Source organism: Chaetodon auriga, chromosome 11 (assembly GCF_051107435.1).
Source record: "Chaetodon auriga isolate fChaAug3 chromosome 11, fChaAug3.hap1, whole genome shotgun sequence".
NCBI classification, from domain to species: Eukaryota; Metazoa; Chordata; class Actinopteri; order Chaetodontiformes; family Chaetodontidae; genus Chaetodon; species Chaetodon auriga.
In genome coordinates this window covers 14,619,633-14,640,664 of record NC_135084.1, presented here as the reverse complement: position 1 = coordinate 14,640,664, position 21,032 = coordinate 14,619,633, and the positions used below count along the sequence as shown (strand labels likewise).

General features: G+C 42.3%; 1 protein-coding gene across 1 annotated transcript in view; it reads right to left on the bottom strand.

Moving 5' to 3' along the window:
- The window catches only part of LOC143328037 (zinc finger matrin-type protein 4), a 47,983-nt gene extending 33,141 nt beyond the window's left edge, over positions 1 to 14,842 (bottom strand). Inside the window, exons 1-2 of the mRNA XM_076742892.1 lie at positions 14,244 to 14,842; positions 1,327 to 1,443 (exon numbers count right to left, since the gene is read on the bottom strand). Of these exons, the coding sequence (XP_076599007.1) occupies positions 1,327 to 1,437 (111 nt within the window). The 5' untranslated portion in view covers positions 1,438 to 1,443; positions 14,244 to 14,842. The remainder of the gene's footprint in view (positions 1 to 1,326; positions 1,444 to 14,243) is intronic.
- Positions 14,843 to 21,032: the final 6,190 nt, after the last annotated feature.

The window sequence follows — 21,032 nt, the reverse complement described above, 5'->3', positions numbered from 1 at the left end:
TGTGGCATTTGTTTGATCCCTGAACAGTGAGGCTAAAGCTTTTGTTTTGCCCGTAGTCCATCTAGTTGAGTCATCCATGTGTGTATGTCATGGACGTATTATAAGAGCTGGAGACCAGACCCAAAAATGGCAGCTATTCAGTTCAATAGGAGTTACTCACCTGACGCATATGTCAAAAAATTGTCATTCTATCTATCTGTCACATGCGTGTGAATAAACACTTCTGATGGCAGGGAGAACCACAGTTTTTATAAATTCCATCCGCATTTTGGTAATTTCCACATTATTCCAAGTTTTACAGGTTACAAGTTTTTCTGCATCGTGGAAGTTGTAGGGTCTTTCATTCCTTCCATAATCTGGCCAACAGAGACGCATGTATATGTAGAGAAAAGGTGTAATCACAGAAAATCAAATCTGGGGACTCGAAAGGCCACCAAAAATTGGGCAGGACTCTTTTTTAATCCTAGCATCCTCAATAATATATCCCCCGTAATTATACCCCTTCCGTTAACCTGTTGTTGTCGTGTATGTGTCTCGTGTAAAACACTTCAGTTAACCTGTGATTGACGTGTTACACAAGTAAAGTTTCCTTTCCTTGCCTTATATCCTTATTAAATCTATCATGTAAAAATTCTCTGCCCTCAAACGACTTCTTCACTTGTCCCCATGATCTACTGACCCCTACAAAGACCTTTTGTAAAGGGTGACAGTGAGGACACACAGTGAATCAACTTGCCCATTTCTCTGCACAACTCAAGGCTATGTGTTTTGTCAGACTCGGGTTGAGAGACAGAAATAGACTACTCTTAAGTGAATGTGGATGGTACACGTGTGCAGACATACACACTGTTCTTGTCCTTGCTTAATTCTCTGCAGATAAGGGCCTTGTCCTCATTAGTCTGGTTGTTCATGCCAATTGGGTCTTGTAATCAAGGACGACCTCAATGTAGTACTACATGCATGCATGCAAACGCGCGAGCATATGTTCCCGTGCACACACATACACACAAAGTAGTTAAACAGTGCACCAGGCTGATTATTTAATAGCCATTCATTAATTTACTCTCAGGGAGTCTGCTGAGAGGTAGACAACATTAAAACAAAAGTGTGTGTGTGTGCGCAAGTGACTAGCATTACCATGCTGCATTAAGTCTATGTATAATGGATGAGCACTGTTTTGAACGGCACAAACACAAATTGGTACAAATAAGGCTGATGCAAAGTGTACAGTGCAGGAATCTGCCCGTCAATGCGGTGATCGTAGCATCGCAGCATTTATTTTTTTCTCATGTGCGAACATTCCTGTTTTATCAGAGACGGACTCACCTCATAGTGAGCGGTGCGCTGGGACTCGGAGATGAGCTGGGCATTGCAGATGTTACAATAGCTCTCTGTGAACAAGCCTCCATCCACGACGCCCGCAGACTTCATCTTCATCTGAGACTACACAAACACACACCCCCAAACATACGCAAATATGAATATGATTAAAAGGCAGAATGGAGTAAAATGTCAGTGAACCTCACACTGTGTGTTAGAGTTGCATGAGCATGCATGTATCTCGTCTTAATTTAAGACTAGTTTTCCTTCAGAGTGACAGATTCACCGTGACGTTTCAGCCGAAAATATGTTGATCCTCTCTGTCAGAACATCCTCTCGTGGATGATTTTGGCTCCAGTCTTGGAAACAATGGCCTGAGGCTCTGGCTTGAGTTTCTGCATTTCACTTAATAATAATGTCTTAAATATATATTTTTTAATCTTTCAGGTCATTTAGAAACACTGAACATGCATCTTAATTTTATAATGCGCCATTGGAAGTTAAATTTGTAGAGATGCATCACGTTTTATCAGTGCACATGCTTGGTTTAACACGATTAGTAAATCCCTGTGAGTTGAACAGTGGTGATGATAAAAACTTCCCATCTCTGCCTTCAGTGATACAAATCAAACAAAGTGCAGCAGCATTGTTTAAAAGTTTAAGAAAGCTGAAGAAACTTGTGTTTTTTGCTTTCTGGCCAACTTATAAGACCAAATATTGTCAGCTTTCCTTGGCTGCCTCTGCTCTCAAAGTTGGAAACGGGGAGTAGCGGTAGCAGTCTTAGGAGTTTTCAGTCTGACCTCTACTACATGGCTACACTCATAACTTGCCAACAGTTATTGTGCACTGGCCTCTAGTGAGTAACAACCACAAAACATGTCTTAGCCAACCTGAATTTGAAGATTTGAATATAAACATTCAATTTTATAAGCTAAGAAATCCTCCGCCGGAGACCCACCTTTCTAACCCTGTATGTAAACTTTAATGAATTTCTGAACATTGGCAGGGAAGTGAACAGCACAGCCAAGAGCAACTTTGGCAAGGATTTCAGTCTCTGAAGTAAACTGTTAAAAGGTCTCCAGCAAGATTCCCCGGTGAGAAGCAGTGTCTTAAAACCTTGTCAGCGCTGGGATTGCCTAACCAGTAAAACCATAGAGACCTGAGTATCCCACTGGGAGCCGTGGCTCTGGGTTCTTAACGACCTGGCAGCGGTGTTTTCTTTCTTTTATACTGGGAACTGTTATGGAAAATGGTTTAATGATGTGTTCTAGGGTCTTGTGTTCAATTTTCTATTCTCTTCATCATGTGTGCCCTGTAGACACTGCTCTGACAGGGCTAGGGTGAGTAACGGGTCTGCAGGGAATGGTCCAGGAACATCAACCATTAAACCCAGCGAGCTCCTTGCTCCAAGGAAGTAACAGGAGAGGGTGCTTACAGGAGCAAAGCGTTTCATAGTGCGAGACACAGGGATGCCGCAGAGATCAGCTCCAGTAACTTTGAAAGAAAACGGCCTTTTGTCCCGCGTGGTACCCCGAGTATCGCAACCACTCAGCAGGGAGAAGTGGTGACAGGAATCGGTGGTCTATATTTCACATCTAGGCTCTAATTACCCTTTAGCCAGGGCACTTGCTCAACACTTCCGTGCACACGCTCAAACATTAGTGCACACACACACTACTAGCAATTACTCCTGTCTGTTCTCTTTGTCTGTTTAGTGCAACCTGGACCTTCAGACTAACTACAGACATGCTGCACAGACACTTCCTCCATTATCTAATTGAATTTACAGTAAGAGCCTCATACATTACAGCTGGGTGGCATTTCAGATTAACGTAAAATGCATTACGTTAAGTCATACGTGTCTGTGAGGTATAATATTCATTCTGAAATGTCTCTGATGACGAGCTGGAAACTTGTTTTGTCTAGAGGCTTGGATCTATTATTACCTCCAATAAGTAAGGTGTCCTATGAGGCACGATGGAGCAGATATATTTTGCAAAATGACACATTGGATTTGCTGCAGAATTTGTGTGCTGCCAGACTTTTGTGTCAAGAAAAAGACCTTGCGCTGTCCGTCCGGGCGTCAGCCAGGCAGAAGCGAGTCTATCTTTTAATCTTCCGGCTAATTAAAACTGATTGTGACTGCAGAAATATCCTTATCTTCCTAATATCTCTATTACCTCAGATTATTACATGCAAGATGGGAGATGTAGGCTAATTAATAGTGGCAATCTGTTGGTGAGATTAATGGAATGGCAGGCCCAAGGAAGCGAAAGGATAGTGAGACAGATAGTGAGGAAAAAATAATGAAAGAAGGAAGGAGAGGGAAGGGAGGGAGGGGAGGGAGGGAGGGGAGGGAGGGGGAGCTTTGTAATCTGCGCACTGAACGTGATTCTTTCATGCGACACGGTTTTAGAGATCTTAATGAAAAAGTAGTTTCATTCCCACCGTATCAGACCAGAGCGATGGACTCTTACTCTATGTTATGCTTTGTGAGAATCCAGTTTATTGAAACTTTAGCATCAATTTGGAAACCAGCACGAATCACAAACTGGCACGTGTTATATTTAGTATCGGCGGACCGTTCGACTTCAGTTCATCTTTCAATTCCTTCATCATAGTTCAGCGTTCTAGAGTTACAGTACAATCTGCATCTTATTTGTCGCTCAGATGCACATAGAGGTCACTGGAAACTATGTAATCAATGATGATGGAGGTGTGTAACAAGTATAGAGTTTATATATAGATGATATGTGCGAGAAATTCCAAGGCCCTGAGGAACCTGTTTTTCTCAATCAGTGATGGATTCTGTGCAAACCAGTCCTTATGGCACAGTTGGACCAGTTCAGTGAGACGATTATATGAAGCAGGTGACCGTTAATGGTAAAGATCACAGGTGAATTTGGGAGAAAAGGCTCTGCTATTTGAGGGAACTCTCCAGGATCTCAGGCAGAATCTTTTAAATCTTTCCTAAAAAGAAACTTTATTCTTGGTGGTTTTTCTTAACTGATTGTATTTGATTAAAACATTGTAGACGACAAAATAAAGGAGCATGTTTTACATTCACTGAGCTGCAACAAGAACTGTTTCTCCTCTTCCCTCAATATACATACATGATTATTATATGTTAACGTGGTGGGGTGGTGGAGAGAGAGCTACAGCAGCAAGTGGTGTTGGCGTGTCAGGTTATGATGGCCGCGCTGTCATCACGCAGCTGTGAATGAGCCAGTTGTGAAGCATGTGTGACACAGCTGATGCCACTCAGTCAATCTTGTACAGAGAAAAGTTTACATGTCTCCATGCACCAATCAGGATTTTGCGATATTTAATTCACAATCAGGTGAGAGTTGGTGGGTTGCCTGCTTATGTTGCTTGGCCATTGTCAAACTACACCCCCACAGTCCCGATGATGCAGATGAGCATAGTTTTTCCAGCGTGAGTGTTAATAAATTCAAGTTGAATAAATAATCATTAAGGATGTTTTTCTGAACCTTTGATATTTGCATGCTCTCATTTGGTGGTGAGTATTTAATGTTATAGAAAGACACTTCAGATTCAAAGGTGAAAGTCAGAGAACAGTGCTGCTAATGAATTAGTGAGGTGGGGTCAGTCAAAATACATATGCATGAGAGGTGAATATATGATAAAATAGAGAAATGTCTAAAGGTTAAGAGTAGTTCCCTGCTAGAAAGTTGCAAGTATTTTTTTTTAAATTGGTGTTACCTGACCACAGAAAGCAGAGAAAAGCACTGTGATATTCCTTTTTAGTCAAAAGGGAGGATCAGTGACGCACCAGTTGAGCGGTACTTGATTTTGGCTCGTCTGGTTTCAAGCACAGGCAGCCCGGTCACAAACTTTCTCATATTTCAGCTAAACGCTACAATAAATACGTTTCTGGAAACATCTGAGGCGAGAAATAGGCAATGCAGTAACAGAAACTTGATTCATAATTGATCAGCACCGCATTGATTGACAGTCAGAGCCTTCCCTTTCTTGGTCCGACAGAGGGGGAGAGAGGGGCTCTTTCTCTCTATGTTGGTATAAGATAAAGTATAAGACAAACAGTCGCTCAAATTAAGATGAAAAAGCCCTGAACTCAATTAGAAACAGGATTGCAGAAAGTAGAAACGTCTTAGCCAGAGCATGAGAACCTGAGGCATCTGAAGACAGAATGAACCTTCAGGGGATTCCCTTTTAAGACCACATCAAGTATTTAACATGGACGTGAACTCTGAGCCCGCCCTCAAATCTCAGCCTCTGCTCCACCGTTCGTTAAAAAGCTGGCATTGAACTGGACGGGGCTTTTTTGTTCTTTTCTAATAAATGCAACCACTTCGACCGTTTCCTGTCGCTCGGGCTTAATTAGTTTGTAATATTACTTGCAACTAGATAGCGTTGTACTAAATCAGAGCCTTGTTGTACTGACAGAGATACAGTTTCATGTTTTACTCCACTGCTGAGCTTCAGAGACAGCGCTCCAATAAACACACCTTAATTGGCAGGATGTATACTGAAGATGGACGAGTGAAAGACAGACAGGCGGATGTACCGCAGTTCATAAATGACATGAGAGACAGACAGAGAGACTGAGTGATGAGGAGGGAGAGAACAGCAGGTGGCTGGGGCAGCAGGGCCTCTTTTAACCCCCCCCCCTCCTCTCCTCCCTCCTCAATCTTTCCATTTGTGCTCCGTGAGGAGGGTGACCGCTGTGAACCGCACTGTCTGTTCCCCTTCCCCGATCTGCACGCACATTTCATATAGCTCCTATCTCCTATCCATTTGAAATAAATTGACGCTCTGATTTAGCTGTCAAATTATGCACACAGACGATGACATATTGACACCAGCCTGTGAGGCAATGACCTGCCTAATGAGTCCCTCGTGAAAAATAACAAGGGAAAGGGTTTCAGGGTTAATAATATGGGACCCTATATCTCAAAGGCACTGTGCCGTGTCACTTTGATGCTCCACATTACAATATTTTTCCTGTTCACACTTGGTAATGCAGTCTTCTTGAACGCCGTCTTCCCTTCCCCTGCCCTCCCCCACAAAACAAAAAAAAAACTTGCTCCAAGATTAACAACCCTCCCCTTTGTACAGTAGCAATCAAAGGTACTAGACTGAGGGAATAAAGTCTTTAAAAGGAGCTGGAGCCTGAGTCTGAATCCAAATCCGCATTTACTCTGTTTGCACTGCAGGAGCTCGCTTTGTTGCTCAATACTGCAAACTGCAAACATGCTCAAACTCAAATACAGCTAGGGTACAAGCACACGAGTCTCGCTGTGCAACATAAAACTAAGAGCCAAAAGATCCTATAATGAGTGACACAAATACGTGATTATGCTTCCTGTCTGTTCCCCATTGTTCACGTCAACAACGTCAGAGCGAGGGGGTGAATTCTCCTGGGAAGAGACGGAGTGTGATACATGAAAATACACACTTAATGCCAAGGTCAGGTCACACACTCCTTCCCTGGAGTCAGTGTGTGTGTGTGTGTGTGTGTGTCTGTGGTTTTATGACTCTTTCACTCTCTTTGCTCACTGCTTGTTGTGCCCTAAATTCTATTTTGGACCTAATTCTCCTCTCTGAGTGATGTGTGGTGCATCTTGATATTGACAGTCAAGAGCTGTCACACATATTCACACTATGCTTTTCTATCTCGGTCTCTGCCGTTCCCCATCTCTCCCACCTCCCTTCTCTCCCAGTGGTGGAAATATGGCCTCGAGGGCAGGGATTATTCACGAGGGATGGTGTAGGCTAGACTTATCTACTCTTATGAGAGGAGAGCAGATAAGCCACTGTATTATGCACCTTGCTACTGCAATAAATTGCAAAGCGGCTTGAAGTTAGAGACACTCATTCCTCTTAGAGATACTTGAAGATATATTTTTTTATATCTCTCAAATATGCTGGCTGTATACATTCATTCTCTGCTGTGCCTTGCAAAATAGATAACGATCTTAATGAGACTTACTGAATAAATGAACAACAAACAACAAAAGTTTAGCAACAACAAAGAAAAAGGCCTTGTGCACTATCTTTTTTTAGGACTGTTGTAGAACATCAAAACCCATTTGGTACCGACTGAAATGTTTCTGAGAGTATAAAACAATTAAAAAATTGAATGTTAATTGGATGCATGGACAGACTTAGTCCCTCCCCTTAATAACTAATGTAGTAGGTCAAGGTTTAACATGTACTCCAGTGCTTCTCATGCTTTTCCTGTCATCCCCACCCCCCCACAACCACCACCACCACCACCACCAAAAGCCAAAAAAAGTTCATGCCCCCCCGCCCAACACTTTTAACAGTTACTTACAATGACAGAGAAAGCAGCTGATGAAAACCTTTAGTGAAATAAAGGTCAGCACAATGGCATTAGCAAACTCTTGTTATTTTTCTGTCTTAAATCATATTTATTCATATTTATTTCACTCCATATTTTTCCCCTGGTCATCCATGCCCCCCCTGCAGTGGCTCTATGTGTAATCACCAGGTAAAAATTTCAACTTTCAACTCCAAACAATTGCTTTCTGTCTTAATCCCTGCAAAACTAATGACTTCCCCGAAAGATAATCATGTTAGCAATGTAACTGTGAGCATTTTAGCATGCTGATGTTAGCATGTAGCATCGTATTTAAGGTATATTGCAGTGAGGTAGCACAGTGAAGACCAAAATTTGGTTTCTTCTTGGTTTTTTGTTGAGTTTCTACAGTTCAAAGGAACATTTGTCCATCAGAGGATACATGAGATTGAACAGGAAGACATCCACTATTGCTCTCTTTAGACTTTATAACCCCTCTGCCTTCATCAGACCTTTTTATTCATGAGGGTACTGTGGTACTTTTATCTCTCTCTCTTATCTCCCTCTCTGGGCCATTACTTGTTAATGGTATTAATAGCAGATCTACCGCTTTAGGCCACAATATGGATTCATTAGAGGGTGAATGAAGACTATTATCCCGGGCAAAGTTAGGTTTTCCCAGTTTAACCGAGCATATCTCCTTGCATTTATCTGAGGGAAAGAGAGAGAGTGCGTGCATGTGTGCGTGTGTGTGTTCAGTAACAGAGTTAGGCAAACTGAGTTAATGGTGGGAAGCAAAAGGCGACCTGAAGTTTGAATGGGGGTCGTTATGTTACTGTAACATATGGGGGATGCTGGATGGCAGCAAAACTGTTGGGGTCTATCTGTTCCACTAGCAACTAATTGCACTGTTTTTATACTTTGGCACATTTTGTCCAAATGCTCTCGTCCTGTTTGGTACGACTTTGTCGGCTCAGTTTTCATCTCTGTATTTTCCACTTGAAAGCGGTAGAGCGATTATAGACCGAACACCATCTTGGTTTTTGCACTGAGCACCTGTATTCAGTACCAAGTGTATTATACCTGAGACTGCAGTGATGGCACAGCATGGTTTGAGCATCCAACAAAACCAAGAAAATGGTGTGATCAATAAAAACAGGTCCTTAAAACATGATAATGCACTAAGCACAAAAGCACACACTTTTAGCTGCTGGAAGCACACAATCACCTCAGTATAATACACACAGACTACCTACTGTAGGTGGTGAAGACACCTCAGAATTATATTGTTATTCAGCATTTTCATGAAAGTGTTTTGCTAAACCCAAACAAAAACTCACACATGAGGAACATTATGCTGTTTTTCCAAGTCCAATATGGATTCTACCAGTTGGCAGATTAAAGCGACTGAAAGGGGAGTCAGCTGATTTCCCACGAGGCAACACGCACCTCAACACAAAAGTCATGCGTTACCTCAGAGACTGAGCTGGAGTGAGACACACAAATAATTCATTCAAAAGATATTGGAAAGAAAAATAAGAAGTGTCAAAGAAACCAGGCATAAAATTGCCATAAGTGGAACAACTGAAGTGACGAAAGCCAAACAGTGCTTTGTAATAACTTTCCTGTCTCGATGTCTCTCAGTCCTCTCTCGCTTCTTCCTGTTTGTCTTCATCATTGAACTGATACAACTGCAAACAGCTAATTAGCAATATGACAGCTTCTCACTAATTAGTAATATAAGCTCCTTGTTCTGTAGAACAAAAGGCTCGACCAATGTGAATATGACTTCAAGTGCGGTGGTCTCGCTATAAAGCAGGTGTATAAATAGTTTCAGTACAACACGGCTGAGAGTTGATGATGCATCTCGGTCCTCAGGGGACGTGAACATAAAAACATCCTTGAATGATCAACTGTCAATCACAGGATCCTATTTTATGTATGTGCGTTACGTGTCTGTGTATGTGTGTATGTTTACTTGAGTAAACGTATGCTGACATGCCTTCAGGGAACCCCACAATAAGCCAGAGGTAAAAAGCTATTTAATGCGTCTTGTGTAAGAGGTGTGTGTCTCTGCAGGTGTGTGAGGGCAGTGTCTTCTTTCAGCGTGTTTCTATGAATGCTTACACATATGCCTTAATTTCTACCATATGCATGGCCAGCTGCATGATCTAATGTGTGTGCTGTAATGACGCAGGTCGAGGTCGGGGTAAAGTAAGGCAACTGCAGCAGTGTTTAAGGACAGTTTTGGTTATTTTCATGTCGGGCTCATTACATGATCCTCAGGATTGATTGTAACTTAACTTTCACACTGTGGAGATCGTTGTTTATTCAGTGCCAGCGGCTCTCCTCTCGAAGCGAGAGTGTTTTTACATTGATAGGATTAGCTTTCGGGTTCAATTGTTAAGAGTCTTGGCCCATGAGTGCGTGTCAGAGAACAGCACTTCCAGCAAACTGGAGCTACAGGAACAGGGAAGCAGTCAGTGGCATTGATCATGGCAGTCGACTTTAAATGATCACGCAAATGTTGAAAAAAGTCCGATAAGAAAGCGACTAAAACTTGGAGTCGTTTTTCAATGAGGCTCATGGTAAATCAAATAAGATGAAACAAGCATTAAAAAATTGTCTGAAAATGAAAGACCTCTTCAAAAAAAAAAAAAAAAAAACCCTCAGAGTGAAAGATGAGTGACTTTAAAATAACAGCACTCACCCACTCACCACCCTGCAAACGGCTGCCTGTTCCGGTCACATGAACTCTGCCTCCGATGCCATTTGATTCACAGAATATCATGTTTTCTAAACACGTCAACAGTTTGATAAGGGAATTGAAAATGAGACCGCAGCGTTTCTTCATTTTCTCTCCCAGAACTGTTTCCAGGAAAAGCGAGAGGGACCAATGGCCTTTCCACTCCCAGCACAGATGCTACGATAGAGCGCTAAGTTATTTGTTATATGAGTTCTATAGTGTCCACATGCACACACTACCCACGTGTACAAAGATAGCATGCAAGTGGATAAACCTCATACTGTGCCGTGTTCATATGCTGTGAAAAGTAAATGAATATGCTGTTTATGTGTGACTGCATGCTGTGATAGTGCACACTCACACACACATATACATAGGGCATGACCTTGCAGCACCTAGCCTATCATAACTAGGAAGCTGTGAGCAATTATGCCCGTGCTTCTTCAACGTGCATCTATCCCTTGGTGTGAGTGGGGTTGTGAGAAGGTTTATTAAGTTCTGACAAAGAAAATAACCTATTTAGACAAATTCAAAGACATAAAAGGATGATTTATGCATCAGATAAGCATATTTTTCCCCCTCATTCACTAATGCACCCACAATATCGCCCTCTCGTTCCCTCGTTCCCTCCCTATCTGGCAACGGGCCAGTTTCCGAACATGGTGATGGAGCAAAAGAAAATTGATTTCTAAAGAGCTCTGTCTGCTATTCCTGGATATGAAATATGCAACCAGTTATTAGTCTAACGCTGATATTAACATAACACGACAACCGTGTCAAGATATATATTAAAGATGTCTCTCTTGTTCCTGCTGAGAGATACATGAAATAGTGTAAAAATGAAAAACTGCTGCTTGTTCAAAGCGTGCCAAATCATTATCAATACCGCTCAACTGTGATGATATCTGTTTTGTTTGAGACAAAAGAAGGACAAAATGCTCTTTGGAAAAGGTTGGCGCTGCACTGATGCTGCTACGAGACAGACACATTCAATATCTTGATCGTGTAAACGGGCACAGCGGGTGGTCCCATTTTAGATATTATGCAGCTATTAATGAATGTACCCTAAGAAAGGCCAACTGGCCCACACACTGATGTAAATGGACACACACGCTCATGCACATTAATACAGATGTGGATGCACCCATGCAAAGACTGGCAAGCACAGTCAGCAGAAAGGTCACTATATACGGTGTGTGAGAAAATGATATTTGAAGAGGATGTGCTGCCTGTTGCTAAGAAGCACTCCTAAGAAAACATACACGCACACACAAAGACACACACCTACACGTGATGCTCTGTCAATCTTAAAGAAACTGGAGCAACCGCACGCTCGTGAACACAAACACGCTGGTTCAAGGAAGCAGCAGCTACTTTTCAAGAGCATTACTGCCTCAATATCTGCTCTCTGACTGTGTGTGCGTCAGTGTTTGTGTCTTTCTTTGTGTGTGGCCTTTGTTTGTATGTATAGAAGGGAAAGCAGGCACTTTTCAAGAACAACATCGCTTCTCTGTTTATTCCTTTAGGACCGGGATAAATTATACCAGTTGGTTAATCAGATTCTCCCCCAGATGCAGCTCAGCACCTCATGAGAGCCAGAAAGAGGGAGAATGAAATAAGCTCGTGGACTCGTGGCAAGAGCTGCATATGTTCCATAATATAAATATGCTAATTAACATGCTTGATTGTTTTCTTTTGCATTTTTTTTTTTTTTATTAAATTGTCACTTAGCGTATAAGCTCTACAGCTACATGCAGCGCAGTGGATGGGGATTGGCATGAATTCAAGCTGTCTACAACATTACCTTTAATGTTAGCACAGATTCTTAAAGGGGACAGCACACTGAAATGTACAAAAGCATCATCTTCAGCTGTAACTCAGTGGAATATGGGGTAAGGCTGAAACAATTAGTTGATTTAGCAGTGCTCAAAGTTTGCTCCTACATGTGATTTCCTGCTTTTTATTGTCTTAATGATAATAATATGAACATTTTTGGGGTTTATAATAGGGCTGCATTCAACGATTACTTTCATTGTCGATAAACGTGCTGATTATTTTCTTGGTTGATAGAATAACTGTCTGATTTACCTGCATATGACAAATAAAGAACTTGTAAACTTGTCAGAAACTATACTGAAACATGTCCTTCACAATTTCCTGAAGCCCAAGATGACATCTTCAAATCCAGAACCCAGAGGCATTCAGTTTATGATCACACAAGAAAAGAAGAAAATCAAAATAATTGATTACTTTTCTGCCTGTTTAACAATCGATTAATCAACTAATCATTCTAGCTCTAGTTTAGAACTATTATTGGATGAAACAAGCGTTTGAAGAAGCCTTCCTGTTTCCTGGAAACATCTGTCTATCAGATGTTTCCAGGAAACATTTTATAGACCAAAACAATCATTTAATTAATTGATTTGCACATACACAATAATGAATATGATTGCCTGTCGCAGCTCGAATACTGTGTGTAAGGTAGATTACTTTATATTCTATACTATTCCAGCTCTGAGACACCTCGCAGCCCTGCCTGCTGCAGTGAGCTGAAGTACAGTAGAAGTCAGCACATGCTGATCAATAACTGTATGTAAACAGAGTGTGAAGCCTCAGCTCGGTTGGACGGTTGGGCTGCATGTGGAAAAACAGCCTCAGTGCAACTCAGAGAAAATAAGAAGACACAGAAGACTGTCGTGAGTGCTGCCTGGGGTAAATAAAATGTCCTTTTCAAAGGACTGATATGATGGAATGAGTGATGATGAAACATATTGAATTGCTTGTTAAGACACTTGATTTCAGTGTGTGTGAATGAGTGATTTTTGGGGGTAGCCTGTACTTGTGTATGTGTATGTGTATGTGTGGGTCAGGCCAGGTGACAGCCAGGCGATATGGTATAAAGGCCATAAGCCGCCTCAGACGGCCCCTGTGAGGCTGACTGAACATTCTTCCCAAAGTGACAAATGCTCACAACGAGAGGGCTCTGAATGAGATGGATCGCAGCCAGTGAAACTAGATGCAGCGAGTATCAGAGCTAATCCATATTGTATCTGATATGTGTCACATTTTCATATTTCATAGAAAGTCATTATTGAAGTGGGCAGAGCTCGGATTTAAACTATTGTGAAAAGTTTGGAAATCATTGCTGCATTCACCTCAGACTACAGCAGTTGGCTGGCTTTCTCTGAACTCATTCAAACTACACCAGAGCTGAAATGATGACTAAATTATCTCAATCGAAAATTAAGCTTCAGCTATTTTGATAATTCATCAATAATTTAAGTCATTTATTAAGCAGAAACAGCAACTATTCTCTCAACTTTTCCAGTGAAAGGATGAGCTGCCTTTCTGTCTGAATATCTGAATATCTTTGCACTGTTGGTCGGACAAACAACAGATTTGGTCTCACCTTGGACTCTGGGATCCTGTGATGGACATTTTTTTTGTTTGTTTGTTTTTTTGTTTTTAATATACATGTTGTGGACCAAATAATTTCACATTAACCTAACAGATGACTCGAAGTGCTGCTGTGATGAGAAACTGTTGTATAAAACGTCCAAGACGGGTTTTATAGGCATTGTAGACAAACTATGTCATGCAGTAGTAGATGAGGCCAATTGGCAAATGTCGATCAATACCATGCCTCCAATTTATCTACAGATAACAAAAAAATACCCTGAAGTTTGAAGAGGTTGCCACAGACTCAACTCACTATCCCAGCAGGAATTCCATAGAAAAATTGCGCGATTTAAGGTGCCAAAACTTTCGGGATGCTGCTGGAGGAACGATCCAGACGTCAAATTACGAGGTCAATACTGGTCAATAATTCATCTGTTGAACAAACTCGACCGTCTGTATTTCCCATTCACTCACCTTGTGCAGAGGCAGCGACTCCTCTCCGCGAATCCGACAACCATCCGCAAACTGCCGGTTTTTAATCCTCTAACGCACCTGTGCAGTAAAATCCCTCAAAACGTGACCGGAGGCTGGTCAGGTGGAGCGTCCCTGGTAACGCTGCTGTCCAATACAGATATTTTGCTCATTTATGAAATCACGCCGTCTCCTCCAAAAAGAACAAACAAACAAACAAACAAGCAAACACAAAAAAAAAACTCCCTCGCGCTGCCGTCCGTCGTGATGCGCGTGTCCTCTCCTCTCCGATCTGTGGTACCGCGGAGGTGAGAAGAAGCGAAGCTCCGCTGGTATCATCCGCCACTACTCCGACCAAAAGGCACCGCGGAGGGAAACAAAGTCAGCTATTCCTGCGTGAGGGAGGGACGAGAAGAAAGTGTGAGCAGGCTTCACCGGGATGAATGAAAGACAGAACGCGCTCTGGCTCATAGCGCGTGTGTATGTATGTGTGTGCGCGAGATAGTCAACACTGAATGCTGGAATTGCAGAGTGAGTGAGTGGGAGCACTGGTCGAGTGAGTAGGTTTCGCACAGTGCACCCACATGAATATCATCTTACATAAAAAGGAGACAGATAAAGGTGCCCAAACATTGTAGTATTGATGCCGTGTTTCCAGATCTTAGGAGTAGCCTGATCATGCTGCTCAGGTGTGCTACAGTCACCTCACACCACTCAAAGACATCTTTTATTCTCCTGTGATTTTATTATGATAGACCTATCTGTGTATTGTTACTGTGTGGACCTGATGTGATGTGTCCGTGGTGCAAAATACTGACTACTTGTACTTTATGGTTTTCACCCATGCGGTTTGAGACCAGTCACCCAGATAAATCAGAGGGATGGTAAGAGGATTGATGACATGGAAGCAAAGAAGAAAATGTATTTCTGCTACACAGTTCTATTTTTCTTTTATCTTTGGGCCTTTTTTTTTCCTCGTGTTTCACTGAGTTTGACCTCTTCAAACCTTGAGACGTTATTCAGACAGACCAGAAAGAGGAAATCGCTGCTCGCAGACTATCTGTTACGAGGGATGATAAGTCATGCTGTGTTTTACAGGGTTGCAAGCCTTTAAAACACAAGTTAGGAACCACTGTGAGAGCCTGTCGTCTGTGAATGAGCTCATTCCTGGGCCGTGCTTTTTACGGATGGGTTGGTGTAGTGGGTATTGCGAGTTTCTGTACTGTTTTCCCACCGTGCATTTGACTGAAGACAGGGAAACGTATTTTGATTTAAGGTTTGGATCAACGGTGCGGTTAATCTTTACAGCTTTGTTGGAGTGTTATCAGGGTGGCGGTGGCTCAGGAGGTAGAGGGGGTCGTCCACTACTTTCTGGGTTGGTCGTCTCAAGTTGCTCCAGATGGTTTGGCCGGCTCCTTGATGGTGTGTGACTGTGTGTAAATGGATGAATAAGCGGTACATTGGAAAGCGCTTTCTCCGTTCAGGTAGAAAAGTGCTGTATACAGTAAGTGCAGTCCATTTACAGTCTACCACAGTGCTGACAGCTGGGCCATATAAAGAAAGAAATGGCAAAAATGCTGTACCAGTTTCCATATTATTGCTTTTCTCAGTTTTATGCCACTTGACGTTGCATTGGGCTCAGACAACTTGTGACCATTTTCCACTTTTTTTTCTCACTTTTTGTAGACATTTTAGAAAGACAGATAGGTTGCAGTCCTTCTTTATTCAACCCAACCAAAGCTATCTGAATATCTGCAGAGTTGTTGACTCTTCCTGTGGCTTCTTCATACTGTGGTCATCTGCAGACATGTTGATGTTACACTGAGGACCCAATGGCAAGATGCTGGCCAGCCAACAGACAAGCTGCAATATGAGAATGATTGCGACATGTTGCTGTACGTCTACTTCCAGACTCAGATCCACAGGAACAGAGCGTACTCCTGTTAGACCTGGCAGAGTCTACAAATCCGTATCCCAGCAAAACCAAATTGCTGCAAATTACCTCATGTTTCAAGAGAAGGTATTTCTAAGAAATTTTGAATAAGCAAGCAGTTGCATTTGAATCCCAATCAAACTAACATTACACAGCCATGATTCAGAGTCCAGCTCTCAGAAACTCCGTGTTTGGTGCCAGAATGCTTTGCACAGCCAACAATAACCTCCATTGATCTATCAGAAATGGCCTTAATTCACTGTGGTCCGCAAACACTTCCCAAAGCAATCATATGCACCAAATTTAGAGCTTAGCTGCAAAGAATGACATTGCTATGCCCCTTTTTATAATTTTTCTGTTCGATTATCCCGACTCTTTTTGAAATGCCACATTTTCTCACTAGTGTATGGATGTGTATTCATTCCAGCAGAATGGGCGCCTATTACACGCTTTCAGAGGCTGTGACAGCAGCCTTCAGTGAGGAAGCCAAACACTTCACAGCTCAGACAATGTACCCAGGCAGACGCACACACACACACACACACACACACACGTACATACACACGAGCATGCAGTCGCAGATCCACATACACACGAACCCACTGACACAATGCACATCGACGAGATGAAAGGGCCAATTTATCAAACCACCAGCCGAGGCAGGCCTGAGGACGTATAGTGCCAGCATTGGTCTGGAGAAAGAGGGCAGGATGTGCCTGTGTGTGCGTGTGTGTCTAACTTTGTGTGACTTTACTTTTGTTCTTTGCCTTGACAGTAAAGGCGGTGCTTCTAATATTACATGCACGTTTGCCTTTGGGTAATTTTCCCAAGTAAAGCGCATCACCTTTTAACGCTGATGCCGGCTGACGTGGCTGCAGGACAGGAGAATTTCTAGTTCTTGTGATATGCAGGTGCATTGGCGTAAAGGCGGGAAAGTGTGTGTGTGTGTGTTTGTTAGAAAGGGATGGAGAGTGAAAGAGAGGGAGGGAGAAATGGTGCATGGGGTCTGTCCCACGTTATTTCTCATTAAACTACAAGATCAATGTTCATTCCCGGAGCTTTACAGCGTTTACAAGCCCAAACTAATCCACTATTACAGAGCTGCAGAGAAGGCACAGTTCAAAGGAAAACAAGAGCAGAGCAGCACCGAAACGTGTCAGACGTCTCTATATGTTGTTCCTGAACATCTCCAGGCACAGCACGCTGTTCTGTGAGGACATCCTCACTGCATGGCATTGATCAGTTGTGGGATGTTGTATTGTCTTGAAACTGTTTGTCTTTGTAAGGAGACAGGCAGAGACACAGACTGACACAAAGAGAAAAAGATTTGATTTGAGCTTGATGTTTGACAGTGACAGATGTGTTGCGTGAGTCAATATTATATAATAGCAGATATTGAAATATGGGGCAGTGACATGATGACTCCTGGACGGCGGCTGCAGAAGAACAGTATGACGTTTTATTCTCTTTAGTATTCGATTCACTCATTAAATCACTGATTATTCTGTAAATGAATAATTGATTTTTATGAATTCATTTGACCATGCAGGAGATTTGGTGTGGTGGATCTGGAACACAGTGACTCGAGGAGGTGCTCCTCCACCTGAAATAATTACTGTGGTGTCAATGAGTAGTTTCAATGTGACACGGTGGTGTGAATGTTAGAGACGTGCAGATGCTTAGAAGGAAAAAATTCTTGAGGATGCATTGAATTATTAATAAAACACAAAGCACACTCAAGTCTCTGAATACAGACATAAATTATAAATAATAATAATAATTTGTCAAGTTAATGATGATGTTACTATTAACACTGCCCTTTCAAGACTCACACAGTACTGGCAATACAATCATTCACTCCATTATACACGAGACTTTCAGTGGAAAAGTAAAGCCATGTTGAGACAAATACAAGGGCAAAGAGAAATCAGTGGAGATTAAATTAATACATCAGATTTTATTTCCACTCATCCACTAACTCCCCTAGCTGAGGCAGTGTTTATATTTAGATGTGAATATGTGTGTGTTTATGCGAGGGAGAACATTTCAAATGCTAGTCCCCCTGATTTTGTGATGTCGGCTTCACTGCGGTGCATCTGTTGGGTTTTGGCTGCTCGGATACTGGCCCAGTCTGCTTGATACTGCTCCAAGGTCCGGGGGCAGCTTGCCGGCACTGCCAGTTGGTGGCCAGCCCTTGCGGGGTGGGTTGCCCATTATAGGGGGGAAAAAAAAAGAAAGACCAGCTCCAAGAATCATGGTCCCAAAAGTATTTACAAAACTGATACGTCTTTGTTTGTCCAGCACTGGTCAGAGATACAGAAATAGACCTGGACTGCTGGGACGCAGGCAGTGCCTGAACATGTGAGGCGCATGTGTATTTAATGAGTAATGGGAGCGTAGAACCACAAGGATATGGACAAATATGTGTCCATACTCTGGCCAAACAGTGTTTATTGGTAACAGGTGAGGGGTAATCCAGAGGTAGAGGTTTGATTTCAGGAGCATCAGCAACTCTTACACTTACAGCTCGGATCACTTACACACAGCCACATATAGAGGACAGCTGACACTGAGAGCGGCCAGAAGATGCTAAATCAAAGTTAATGTGATCTTGTCACCACCCTGAACACCAGACGAGGAAGAAAGAGCGAGGACAGAAGCGTAATTGATATCAACAGCGGCAACCCCGACACTAACTCACCCTTGTGATTAATGTTTCCTTCCTTTGTTATCCACGACTTATTAAAGCAGCTCAAACAGAAAGCCCAGCTCTTATTTATATTGAAATGATGGCAGGAAATGTATGCGCCTTAAACCTTACATAAGGGAAATTATGGAACATTTTTATGCCAAACAACTCCTCTTAGACTTCACTTAATTCCACGAACAATGTCAATTAATTATGCACCTCCAGAAACTCCAGACTTAAGTTTGTCCGTTTCTCAAGTCACTTGCTTTTAACCTTATTATGACAAATTTTTAAAAAATCAGGGACAGAAGTGGCTTTGCGTGACCTCAAACAGCTTTACTGTGAACATGATTTATAAAGAGCTTGCAGACAGATCTACTGTATATCACCCCACTGCACAAACATGATACTTGTCATCAGATGTCTGGACCTGTATTTTTACTCTTAATGACACCTGCAGAATGGGAACATGCATGGGGTTCTGCCATGTGGTTAGCATGTGAGAAGCAAATTACTACTGGAGAGTTGTGGAAAAAAAATCTTATTCTTTCTATATCAATTCCAACACATTTCATGGCAATACTTAGTCTGTACTCTCAACATGACATATATCTGGTTTTCTAAATCGTTTTTTCCTTCACACAATAGTCAAGTCTGCAGTGACAACCTCTGAAACGCTGTACTTTCCTCATTAGCATGTGATCGCTTCAGTGCTGCTTTTGGAGAGCGATGACTTTGTTTGACCTCCAAACATTTGTAATGCATCTTACTGCACCGTGAATACCGTCCACCTCGCTCTGATACTCTGGTCTGCAGTTGGTAGCTAAGGCCATCTAGAGGAAAAATGAACACACTGCGCTCCATCAGTGTGCCTCATACCAGTGGCTCCCAAACTTCATTAGCTTGAAGACAGCTTTGTCTGCTTGCAGCCTCTTGCTACAGGGTATATGTTTCTACATATGGGTGATGTGTGTGAAATAAGTGAGTACAGACAGAAAAGACTAGAAATAAACTCAACAAGTTCACTGGTTACCATTAGCCACAGTTTACTCCAGCCAAGTTTGAAACAGCTTTGGATCTGATTCAGCATGGTTGAGTACAGTGATATACAGTATATAGAACAACTTAACATACTTTTTAAACTTTTTTTCTCAGCGTCTTAATTTTATGTCCAAAACAGGGCTGCATGGCCATCCTGCCTGTTGTAGGATGCATAAGAAGGCACAAGATGGCACTAGAGCGCTGCTGTTTCTCTCCATGCTGGCGTGCTCGGAGGAGAGGACAGAGGGAAGTGGAAACCTCAGCAATGTTTTATGACACACAATCAGCTGAGTGCTTCCATTTAAACCAACATTAATTAAATTTATGGCGAATTGAGTTTACACACTGGAATTGAGTTTTTTTTTTTCCCTCACTGAAATCACTTTGAGTTGATTTACTCCATCTTTTCCACTCGGTTGCCCATAATTAGATCCAAATGACCCTGTCCTCATTACAGATGTCTCCCTGGAATTTAAACACTTGTGTTGACTTGCAGTGCATCTGCCTGTCCTTGTGTGTGTGTTCGTGCGTGTGCGTGCGTGTGTGTGTGTGTGTGTGCGTGTGTGCGTGTGTGCGTGTGTGTGTGCGCGTGCATGCCTGGAGGAATTTAATTATGCTACAGTACATACTGTATATGTGTTTACATTCTGTGTGGAGAGTGGTATGTCTTCTTCTCCGTTCTCCTTGTGTGTTTCTCAGCCATGTATGGTACTTTTCTCCCGGCCAACAGCCTCTGTGACTTATGACTGAGCTCCTCTCTGGCTCTTGGGAGGTGGGGTCACTCTAATCCCTTAAACCCCACTTTCTACCTCATCAGATCCCAGCCTTCCACTCCCCAAATCACTCCCTTTGCTCCAAAGGATCTTATCTAGATCTCTTTGGTATATTTAAGCTGGAATAGTGTATCAAGGCTCTGCATTTTCCCACAAGCATCAGATTATAAAGATGCCCAGATGCATACACACACACACACACACTTTGAAATTCATGGTGCTCTATGTAGGCATGCAGTTGACTTTGACTTTACACATTAATCTCACCATCATCATTTCTAAACATTTTGAATTGCATTCTCTACATACATTCTGTGAATTTCCATTCCCTGTGTATCCATGCCGCTCTGAACAAT